General features: G+C 37.8%; 1 protein-coding gene across 3 annotated transcripts in view; it reads left to right on the forward strand.

Moving 5' to 3' along the window:
* Positions 1-12670, forward strand: part of syt2a (synaptotagmin IIa) — a 194854-nt gene that overhangs the window by 165394 nt on the left and 16790 nt on the right. For 2 of the 3 annotated variants that reach the window (XM_056449976.1, XM_056449975.1), the window contains exons 4-7: positions 2807-2938; positions 5512-5679; positions 6827-6994; positions 11774-11891. In XM_056449976.1, coding sequence (XP_056305951.1) covers positions 2807-2938; positions 5512-5679; positions 6827-6994; positions 11774-11891 — 586 coding nt within the window. The remainder of the gene's footprint in view (positions 1-2806; positions 2939-5511; positions 5680-6826; positions 6995-11773; positions 11892-12670) is intronic. The other variant, XM_056449977.1, reaches the window with a different exon arrangement.

Raw genomic sequence — 12670 nt, forward strand, 5'->3', positions numbered from 1 at the left:
TGACATATAATGACGTTTGCAGGTGCTGAAATGGTGTCCCGATTCTTAGGAGTAAATTTTAGAGCCCTTTCCCTTCACACTCGGATTTGAGGGCCAAGGTGAAGGGGAAGGGGTAGGGGTACGAAAATAAAATTGGGATTGGGACTGTATAGAAGTCATTGAGCATTAAACTTCGTGTTATTTATGACACAAGATATGCCTGGTTCAGACTACACAAAATTTTGCTGTTATGATGGTCGAGTGAGATAATGGGCTCTCTTTTAACGATATAGGTGCAAAGTCTAAATCGCAGGGCACAAAAGCATTAAGGACATGTCAGAATCCACTTTTGCTATTTTAAGCACGGAAAAATATGCTCTGAGCCACGGCGTATGTTCTAACAGGGTTATGCTTAGTCTCTTAATGAGTTATGGGGTGTGTTTTGAGAATAAACCAATCAGAGTTTCATCTCCCATTCCCTTTAAGAGTCAGTTGCCTTGCGCTATGGTGCATTTGCTATTTACATGGCGGACTTTGTAAGTGTAAAAACTGAACGCTTCATTGGTAAGAAAACCATTAAACAGACCATCTGCAGCACAAGGATAAAGAATGAGCCTCCTCCGATCGGTCTTTCCTTTTACTTTCTCTTTCTCTCTTTCATGGATAAGGAAACAGTGTTGTAGGCTATGGGCAGACATCCATTAGCTCACATAATTTCGTTTGTTAAGCGCAAAGATTTGTTTCAAAACTATTTCCATATTCAGTTCTAATTTTCAGCAAATAAATAAATAAACAATAAAAACGAAGTGTGGTTATAAAGCTGAGCTATATCCAAACACACGTGCTATGCCCCATATGGTCCAAAACCTGACAGGTGGACAAATCTAAGTTTTTAATAAAACAAATATAAATATGCATATAATAAATAATTCTACAAATAATAATAAAAACAATATACAAAAGCAAGCTGTCGTGAATAAACTGAAAAGCTCACAGAGGTAAAGAAACATAAAGGCAGTGGTTTTTATATTTATGTGGAAAGATATTTGTGTATTGCTGTACATCCTGCGTGTTTTAAGCAATGTTTAAGCAAGGCGCACAACTGACACGCTCTGCACTGGACTGCTTTCAGCTGGTCTATTGCGCAGTCTATTTTAGTTCCCCAAAATAGCAACGCACCAACCATGTGCCTTAACACATCTCTTTTCTAGACCGAAACACAAATAAATTCACAAAGTGGTGCAAATGGATTTGCTATTTAAACAATGTGGTGGAAAACTAGAAAATTAAGGTTGCGTTGGTCTAAAAATAGCAACAAGTTGGGGCAAACACATCATTGTGAATCTCATCCAAGTTTGTTCGAATGGGTTTATAACGGCACTCGGCTGAGCAATTGATCACAGAATTCTAATAGTTCATTTAAGATAAATTATCTCTTTTAACTGGCAAGCGACCAGAATTTAAAAAGCACTTATGAAGAAAACACTGCTAAACTTAATGTAAAATGTGGGCAGAGCTTCAAAATCATTTCTGTTCGCTTAAAACTAATAGACACAGACTGTTTTCAACAAAGTATGATATATAGTTATGCCCACGGATCTCATTTATTTTCAGCTGCCTCAAACTAAACTTTGAATAAGATTTAATGCCACAGACCTCACATACTTTGGCAAATTCTAGCAATGAATATGTTTGCGCCCACATATTATTGAAAAAATTTCAAAGCAAAGAATGTTTCAGACTTAGTGGCCTTGGCTTATCTTTAAGAAGAAAGGATCAACATTTTCATTCAAGTTGAAATATTTTTCTATTTCACTATAATGTTAATTTATTAGATTTGTCTTCATTTATAATTTCTTCAATAAGTTACTTTTAATTCTGATTTTAAAACTTTAGATTGCGTCATGATGATAGCACACAATTGGCAGCCTTGTATGGTAATATTTCTGCAATATTTAATTGCAGCACAAGGCACAAAAACATCAATTACATAAGAATAGCTAGGCTATGAAATCACTACAAAAGTAAATGATATAAGTTCATTAAGATTCATTTCATGACTTCACCATTGTCATTTTGAGGAGCAGCAGGGAGAAACCATGTGAAATAACGATGTGTAAAATTATATTTCTTCCAAATTGTCTGTCACTTTACATTGAACTGAACCATGTTTTCGCTTTAAAGAGAGTTTATCTAAAAAAAAAAACACCATTTACACAAGTGGCTCCAAACCTTTCTTTTTTTTATTTGTTAAACACAAAAGAAGATATTCTGAAGAATGTTGGAAACTATTAGCCATTGACTTCCATAGTACAAATATGTCAATGGCTTACCATTTCAAGCATTTTCAGGATATTCTCTTTGTTTAAGAGAAGAAAGAAAGTCAAACAGCTCTGGAACAAGTTTGAACTCCATTTAAAGCAGCAACACTTCCCTCCTGTATCTCCTGAATCTTTAGTTCCTGCGTGAAATTGAGTATTTTAGACTCCTTCTCAGGGCTTTATTATACCCTTCAGACTGAGAATCAATTTATGGACAGTCTGCTTTAGAAAAACTAGCAGCCTTCTGCCAATCTTTTTCTCCACAAAAGTAATGTAGAAAGTAACAAAATGGTGTCATGAAAGGAAGAGTGAAATCAAGTCATGTTGCTCTTAAGGTCATCGCTGACACAGTTACATACAGTAACACCCGGGTGGTTTGACACCCAACTAACTTCAGGTAAGCTGAGAATTGGCCCAGTTGAACCATGTTTAGGGAACTTCATTTACCTTCAGTCGCCTTTGCTCTAGTTTCTCCTGTAACGCCATCTGTGCTTTTGTCTCTCCAGAAACAGGAAGAGGATGATGATGAAGAAGATATAGATATGGGAATTACTGAAGAGAAGGAGGAGGAACCTAAAGAGAAAGAGAAGCTGGGCAAACTGCAGTTCTCCCTGGACTATGATTTCTCTGCAAGTCAGGTAAATGCACATTACTTTGATATTATGCTGTATTTTCAACACAATCTCATGGTAAATCGTAACTTTTTGATTTAGTGGCTAATTCGTATAAATTTGTACAATCCTATTTGTACAATTTAGTACAATTTGCTCATCTCCCCAATGACCGTTGAGTTTAGGGGTGGGGTTGGGTGCTATGTCTTCTTTTTAAAATCATACATTTTCATATGACTGAGCTTGTACTCGGTTTACTGCCGAGTGTGATGTGGCGAGAATGAGAATCAGTACCTCCAAGTCTGAGGCCATGGTGCCCCTCCAGAAAAAGGCGGTTTGCCATCTCCAGGTTGGAGGAAAGTCCTTACCCCAGGTGAAGGAGTTTAAGTATCTTGGAGTTTTGCTCACGAGTGAGGAAAGGATGGAACGTGAGATTGAGAGGCATGTTGGTGCAGCAGCAGTAGTAATGCGCTCTATGTATTGGTCCATTGTGGTAAAGAAGGAGCTGAGCTGAAATGCAAAGCTCTCGATTTACCAGTCAATCTACGTTCCTACTCTTACCTATGTTCATGAGCTTAGGGTCATGACCAAAAAGACAAGATCTCAGATACAAGCGGCTTAAATGAGTTTCCTTTGCTGGCTGGCAGGGCGCACCCTTATAGATAGGGTGAGGAACTCTGTCACCCGGGAGGAGCTTGGAGTAAAGCTGCTGCTCCTCCACATTGAGAAAAGTCAGCTGAGGTGGCTAGGGCATCTATTTTGGATGCCTCCTGGACGCCTACCTAAGGAGGTGTTCCAGGCAGTTTTTTCTCTACTAAGACTGCTGCCCCACGACCCGGGCCTGGAAAGGCGGATGAAAATGAATGAATGAATGAATGAATGAGCTTGAACAAATTCATACGAATTAGCCACTAAACTGACAAACCGTAAAACACTTACATTTCCTCATGAGGAATAATACACGTATTAATATTTAAAGGTGTCATAAAGTGTCTTGATTTATTCATTCATTTTCTTTTCGGCTTAGTCCCTTTATTAATACGGGATCGCCACAGTAGAATGAACCGCCAACTTATCCAGCAAATGTTTTACGCAGCGGATGCCCTTCCAGCTGCAACCCATCTGTGGGAAACATCCATACACATTCATTCACACTCATACACTATGAACAATTGAGCCTACCCAATTCACCTGTACCACATGTCTTTGGACTGTTGGGGAGACCAGTGCAACCGGAGGAAGAACAGGAAGAACATGCAAACTCCACACAGAAACGCCAACTGACCCAGCCGAGGCTCGAACCAGCAACCTTCTTGCTGTGAGGCGACAGCACTACCTACTGCGCCACTCCGTAGTTTTATATGCTAATTTATAACCACAGATATTACCCTTAAAATGAAATGCTTGGTTTTGACCATTTGGAATGGCCTTGATCTGTATTTAGTGTTGTATTTTGAAGCTTTAATATGTACGAAAACAATGGCAGAAATTAATATTAACCTCTGCATAAAGCTATGAGTTTTATAAAGTTTAATCGTGTCCTTTTACTCAAGACAAAAAACAGTAATTTCTGAGTGATGGTGCATAAACTTGCATTAAACACTTGTATTCAGCAGTCTACTTATATTTGGTACCTTATTATAACTGTGCACACATGTCTGTTGACTCATTACAAATGTTAAACTAATTTATAAATATACATGTTAAACTAAGAAATGATAGTTAAACAAATTTTATGCCTCTATGGGGAGGCGATTAATGAATCTCAATCCATATGTCCTGCATTTTGTGTCTTGACGAACTGCGAACATTCCATGGAACAAAAGTTTACAAAAAGTTTCCCTGCCTCTCCCATTTTCAAAATAAGAGTCCCACACACACAGTATGTTTAACACAAGCTTAATTAAACTTAAAGGAAAAAAATATTGTTGTAATCTCACTTTCAAACATCATGGCCAATCAAATGCAGAATGGGGCGTGCATATTAATGATACCGCATTTTGTTCTGATTGACCTCGAGAACGCAAGAATGAGGAAACAATGGTGTTCACCATATGTCATTTCTATGTACTGAACCATTATTATTAAGCTATGCCTAGGTACAGTGTATCTAGATTTTCATTCTATCGCATCTTTAATGTCTTGGTTTTGTTTATTTTGTTTTGTTGCAGTTTTGATACTCTTTTGCTCACTATTTACTCAAGTGGCTTCAAACCTTTATGTGTTGAGCACAGATATTTTGAAGAAAGGTGGAAACTTTGTAACCACTGATTTCCATACAATTAGTTTTTCCTACTTTGGAAGTAGATGGTTACAGGTTTGTAACTTTCTTCAAAATATCTTCTTTTGTCTTAAGCAGAAGTAAGAAACTTATAAAGGCTTGCAACCACTTGAAGGTGAGTGAATAGTGAGTAAATGTTGTTTGGGGATAAACTGTACATTTAAGTCCTATTTACACCTGATATTCAGTGGACAACACTAAATACAGCTGTAAGCATTTGTAAAGAGTCCAAATATTTTGACACTTTTTTTAAATCAAGTCAAAGTACCCATTGAATACATGCATATTTAATGTTTGACTACACTGTCTCCTTGTGTAGCTGACGGTGGGCATCCTGCAAGCTGCAGATCTTCTGTCCATGGATAGTGGTGGCACCTCAGACCCATACGTCAAAGTTTTCATCCTCCCAGACAAGAAGAAGAAGTATGACACCAAGGTGCACAAGAAAACCCTCAACCCTGTCTTCAATGAGACTTTCCACTTTAAGGTACAGTATCTACTGCAGTGCATTACCAGAAAACAGTCAAACCAAAAACTTTTCAGACATTTCTCATATTATCACAGCATATGGGCCATAGTTCAGAAAAACCTTGTTGCAAAAAACAGTATGCTGGTAAAATGGCTGCTGGTTTAAACTAGTCCTTTTCTTATTCTTGCTGGTTCATGCTGGTCATGATCTGGTTTAAGCTAGTTCTTTGCTTATTCTTGCTGGTTCTTGGTGATCATGGCCTGGTTTAAGATGGTTTATCTGTTCTTGCTGGTCATGAGCTACTTTAACCTAGTTCTTGCTGCACATGAGATGGGCCAAGCTAGTTATCACTGGTTCGTTTAGTGGTCATGAGCTTTTTTTAAAACTGCGGTTCTGTGTTGGTTCGTGCTAGACATGAGCTGGTTAAGCTACATCTTTGCTAGTTCTTGTTGGCCATGAGCTGGTTTAAACTAGTTCTTTTTAGTTTTTACAGGACATGAGCTGGTTTAAGCGAGTTATTCATTAGTGGTTATGAGCTTTTTGAAAATTGGTTCTTGCTAGTCATGAGCTGGTTTAAGCTGGTTATTTGACGGTTCTTGGTGCTCATGAGCTGATTTAAGCTAGTTATTGCTAGTTATTTTTGGTCATGCGCTGGTTAAAATTAGTTCTTTTCTAGTACTTGCTTGTTCTTTGCTGGTCATTTGTTTATCAGGACTAGCTTAAAGCCAGCACATGACCTGCTTGTCATGAAGAAACTGGCAGAGGAAATGCATTGTGCTAATTCTAGATAACTTGATAGAAAGGTACAGTATGTAATAGATCCCAATCAACTAAAATATTAAAAGACAAATGTTAGTATGGTCATTTTACTCAACTAGTAGTACTTTGTTGTTCACCCTCATCCTCAATGCCAGCTTGTAGACTAGTTGTCTACCAAATTTATCAATGCCGAACTTCAGTATTTCCAGACAGCCTCTTCGATTAATGTTGGTTTTTAGTCCACTGTATTAAGAGTTTACTTTGTTTTGCTTTGCTGGCTTCACTTACATAAATGAACTATAGTGTCCTACACCTACAAGTAATAAATATCAAAATCTGCTGTCTAATTAATTTCTGGTTTGACTGTACGTAAACACATGCTAATGTGCTGATGCTCATTTTACAGATTCCCTTCACTGAAATGGGAGGAAAGACTCTGGTCATGTCTGTGTATGACTTTGACCGTTTCTCTAAACATGACGTGATCGGTGAGGTAAAGATTCCAATGAACACCCTTGACCTGGCACAACCCATTGAGCAGTGGAGAGACCTGGACAGTGCAGAGAAAGAAGAGGTAAAGCTGCTCTTCTGTCATTCACAAATGTTAATATATGGGTCAAAGATGTTTTGTGAACATCAAATTTCAAAATATGGGTGAAATAATGTCCCATATTCATTTAATGTAACATATTTTAATGTAAAAATGAAAGATCATACTTATTATGATCCGGAAGTATTACGATATACGTAATGTATGAAGTATTGTTTGGTACAGTGGCTGAGAAAGCTTAACACGATTAATTTAACACGTAATTTAAGCACATGTAATTACCATAAACACCAGCAAATTAAGAAAAGATCTTTATCGGTTTGACAGCAAATGTGTTCCAAATTCTCACAACACCAACGAAGCAAGAAATGTAATAATTCAAAGCTGTTTCCTTTTAGTGATGTTATGGAGATGTAGTTTTTGCATTCAAACCTGTCATTATTAAAAAGAAGTTGCATGGTATATATCATGCTGCAGTATGATTTGTGACGAATGCATCTTTGCATACCCATCATTGTACTTTGTACAAATTGGTTGGTTGGTTTTCCCTGTGCCAAAGGAGAAAATTGCATATGCTTCTATTCACCGCTGGGGCATTATTGGGTAAATCTTATATTTGTAACCTTTTATCATATTATACTTGTAGTTATAGCACACGAAATTCGTATATATTACATTTAACTGTTCCTAGAGTATCTATGGAGTTTGCAAAAACAGCATTTTCCTCCTTTGGCACTACATTAGGGAATGAAATGCTGAGTATTATCATAGTAGAACAATTCCATCTCTAAATATTTTTAAAAGTCTTTTGAAATCTTTTAAAGTCTTACCCAGAAAAATATGTAAATGTTTTGTGTACATATTTATACGTGGTATTTTATGTGTGTCTAATTTTGTATCTTAAACATTTTGTGCTGGCATTTTGGCCAGGACCCCTGGTAAAAAAATGCATATCTCAATGGGAAATTCCTGGTAAAATAAAGGATAAATAAAAAAAAACATAACCTAATGGCCGTGTCCACTGAGTAATACGGTACAGTATGGTACGGGTCAGTTATCAGGCTTGCATTACCACTGCCTAAAGGCTACCAGTGGTAAAGCTGTATGGGTTGTTCACATTATATGAGAAGCACTTCTCACAAAACAGATGCTTAATACACATAAATACTTGTGTTTAAATGTTCATTAATACCCTTTCTATGAACAAGACTTGATTATACCTGCAGATCAATGATAGCCTAAATAGTGTGAAATTGCCAACTGTAATGTCTGCAAATAGATAAAATAAATAAATACAACATATACAGTATGAACACATACAGACCCTTACACTCTCCGTTATTTTACCAATTACAGAAAAACTACACACAGCATACATTTAGGCCTTATTTGGCCTCAAAAACAACAAACATAGAACCCATAGTAAGCGCAAACCTCTCATCTGTGTCTTTAATCTTCACCAGCACATGTAACCTCTGTTGGAAAGTAATTCCATCATTCCGAGTTCATAATAGTCCAAAAGAAGATGATAATAGATAAACATGGCAGTATGTTCATGTTTTAGGTTGCTGAAACAAATCATTTGCTCCTTAGTTTTTTCCGGCTTCTCCTTTGTTTGTTTGCTCTTCACTCTAGCGTTCAGGGCCGTGCACCGAAGGGTAGCCCAGTGGCTAGAGCCACTGCCCCTCTGCCATCATTGGCTGAGGTGCCCCTCTCAGCCTGTACCCCCTTCCATCCCCCTCCAACGTGTCCGTGCCCTGCCCCTCCACTGATTCTAGTAGTCCCCGTCTTCACTTCGCCCCCACCCCATCCCCCCCCCCCCCCCCCCCCCCCCCCCCCCTCGCCAGACCGCCCGGCACCCCCCGCGGCCCTCATTGACTGAGATGGCCCTCTCAGCCTGTATCCCTTCCTTCCCCCTCCACAGACTCCGGTAATCCCTGCCACCCCCCCAATTAGGGTTGCTTTCCGTGACCGCACCCATGTAGCGTGATTTTTAGCACAACCATCACCATAGTACTTTGCCTAGAGCGGCAATTCAGCTTGCTCCACCCCTGTGAGCAAGAGTCATTTAAGAGTCTGTGCACGGCACTGCTTGCGTTTGTTTGATCAGATGTCAGGACCACTTCAATAATCGCACACACGTTATTATCATCAGCTCAAGAAATGCATTATTTCAAATATAGAGAATGTGAGCTCTCTCTCTTTCTCTCTCTCTCTCTCTTGAGAAAGTGAAACTGCTCGTGCTTTAGATGGCCTTGTAAACAACTAAGGGGCACAGAGTAAATTCTGCTCTTTCTTAGCTTTGTGGCTACTCATCAAGACAACAACAAGTTTTGTTTATGCTCAGCTCGACCATGGCTCGTTACTATTTGTATATAATATTATGGTGTAATGTCTTGGCTGTGTATTTAAAAATGGCGCTTCCTTTGTTTTTATTCTCTTGGTTTGTGCCCGAGCTAGAGACGTATCTCTGTAAACCAATAGCATTCAGCTGCGCATCTAGTTCCGCATTTTGGTACCCTTTAGTTGTGCAAGGTAGCCTTTCAAAAGGGTACCCAAAAAGTGGTACAGTACGGTTCGCTTTTTGGTACCTTTTGACCAGCCATAAACAGCAATAAAAGCATACCGAACTGTACCATACTACTCAGTGGAAACGGGCTATAAATAGCCAGGTACACAATGTTTTGGGTCTCTTTGAAACACTGAGTAAGTTTACATGGACAGCAATAATTAGATTTTAATGCGATTAAGACAATACTCTGATTAAAAGTCTACCATGTAAACAGCGATTTTTGATTAATTTAATCAGATTAAGGTCATAATCGAACTAAAGAGAAATTGAATTAAGACGTGTGGAGTATTCCGATTTTAGTCGCATTATTGAAGTCATAGGCGGAGGGTGAACAAACTCCAGGGTAAGGCTAAGATATGTGCTGCCATTTAATGCATTTAAAAAGATTTGTGACCAACCAAAAAGAGGTTTTAACAAAAGCACAGCCAATCAACAAACGTCTATTATATTCAACACGCACATTGAATTATTTTATTAAACTAACCCACTGATCTACACAGTGTCAAAACTTTGGGGTCAGTTTATCTATTTTTTATTATTATTACTTTTAAAAATTTAATTATAATTCTGTTCATCAAGACAGCATTTATTAAATATTAAAAATATTGTTAAATACTTATAAATTTAATATTTATTTCTTACTTACTGTATGCAGTTTCAAATGAAATCATTACACCTTGTTGCTTTTATTACTATTAATAATAATAATAATAATAATAATAATAATAATAATAATAATAATAATAATAATAATAATATTAGAGAGGACGCAGCCCTCACTATTTTAACACCCTAGGTCACCTCTGGGTGCGCCGGCCCTGAGAATACGAAATCATTCTCTTTTTCACGAGGCCAATCGAAAACCGAACTTGCAATTCAGCAATAAATATTTGACCTTTAAAATGTAAAACTCCAAACGATTGCCTAAACAAGATTACTACACTACAGGCTAGACTACTTTACAATGTAACTACCAATTTCAGTTAAGGCTGAAAACAAGTTAAACCAGTGTATATATTATTATAATATATTTATATTTTTTTAATTATGTCCTTGACCAGCAAATCAGAATAGTCTGCTGGCCAGCACTTTTGGTTTGGCTTTCAGAGCTGCTGCGAACTCCAGTAATAAACAGCGCTCATCAATACAACGTGCGGGTTGGACAGTTCCATTTTTGTGAGGAGGGGGACTTGAAATTTAATTGACAAACTTACAATAGCTAAATTGTTGTGTTAATCATCAACATTAAATTACATTCATATTATGCCTTACACCCGTTACATGTTTTCAATGCATTTTTTTTCTTTGCTGCCATCTCTGTGGTCTCTGGCCAGGGGGAGGCTAAGCCTTCCCCAGCCTTACACATGCTCCGCCTATGATTGAAGTGTAGTAGAGACATGTAAACATCTTAATCGAACTATTACCATCATGATAGGACTTTTCGCCAAGTTTTGCGATAGGATAGTCCACACACACACACACACACACACATGGTCCCCACCATGTAATAAAAACAAACACACACACACACACACACACACACACACACACGGCTGTTTGACACTCTCTGCACCTACCAAGTTAGTGCAGACCACAGACACCTGCATCGTGTAATGCGGATTTTTTTTTTCTTCCATTCAGCATGCGGTTTAAACTTCCAATAAATAAACACTTCCAGCAGTTCATAGTTGCATCCAATATCTCGTTTGTTACGGAGGGCGTGCATGAAATGTTCGTGAATGAAAGTGAAAGTGCCAAACTGCAGTTAAAGTCGACAAATTAAAAATTAAACACCCGAAATTACACGAAACTCCGGAGGAAATGTGAATAGCGCAGTAACGCGATGACGATAAGAAAATTCAAAAAGCAACCTAATCTTAACTTAACACCTTAATCTTATTATTTTCTTAAATTAAATTAAGGCAAATAATTTGATTACTTATGTCCATGTAAACGTAGTCACTGTGTCCTATTCGCATATGTTCTGAGAAATTGCAGTGCATTTTCTTAATTTGTTTGCAATGAGAATTCACAACCCATTTGCTTTAAAACTGATGAAAATCTTTTCTTACTGTGCTGCTTTTCTTAAATTGCAGTGTGTTAAGCTTTCTCGGCTACCATAGTTTGGAAACCACTAAGTGATACCAAGCCTTACTTAAAAAAACAATGAATTCTCATTTCAGTGTGAACTGCCCCTTTAAGATAACCTATTTCATATTTTCCCCAAACAGCCTGAAAAGCTTGGAGATATCTGCATCTCTCTGCGCTACGTACCTACAGCTGGAAAACTCACCATCTGTATCCTGGAGGCGAAGAACCTAAAAAAGATGGATGTGGGGGGACTTTCAGGTACACACACACATACACTGTAATGTTCTGCTGTTCCTCTCTTCCCGTGTCTCTCTTTTAGAGAGTGGATGAACTGGATGTTCCTGCATAAACCATAAGAATGATTTCTGCTTTCTCTCATCTGCATTTTGCCATATAATGTTTCTATGCCTTGTTTCAGCGCTAGTGAGTTCATGAAATGGTCATGTTCGTGTGAGGCGTGCACGTGAGTGTGTCAGTGGTAGCCATGCAGAACAGATAGCGCTCACGTGCTGACTTTGCAGTCCTGTTGGCGCATCGCTGTGCATCTCTACAATCGGTGCTCACTGCTGCCACCTGCTGGGCAATCACAGACTGGGAGATAACTGTCCAGATTTTAAAAGAGTCATTTACTTCTAGAATGTAAATTCGGTCATCATTTAGTCAGCAGCTTCCGCTTGTTCCAAACCTGCTTGTTAACACAAAAGAAGATATTTTGAAATTGATATTTTGGTATCCAAAGAGTTGTTGGTGACAGCTGACCTCCATGATAGTGGAAAAAAATACTATAAAAGTCAATAGTGACCATTAGCTTTAAGTGGAAGTCAATGGTTACCAATCATTCTGAGAGTGAACTACTGTTTTAACTTGAAACTTAGCTTGAAACTGGGTGACATTAGGAGAGATTTTGTGAAAGAATTGCTGCTGATGGCCTAAGATTTTTCCCTAAATTATATATATATATATATATATATATATATATATATATATATATATATATATATATATATATATATATATATATATATATAATTTTATTG

This window comes from Danio aesculapii, chromosome 23 (assembly GCF_903798145.1).
Source record: "Danio aesculapii chromosome 23, fDanAes4.1, whole genome shotgun sequence".
NCBI classification, from domain to species: domain Eukaryota; kingdom Metazoa; phylum Chordata; class Actinopteri; order Cypriniformes; family Danionidae; genus Danio; species Danio aesculapii.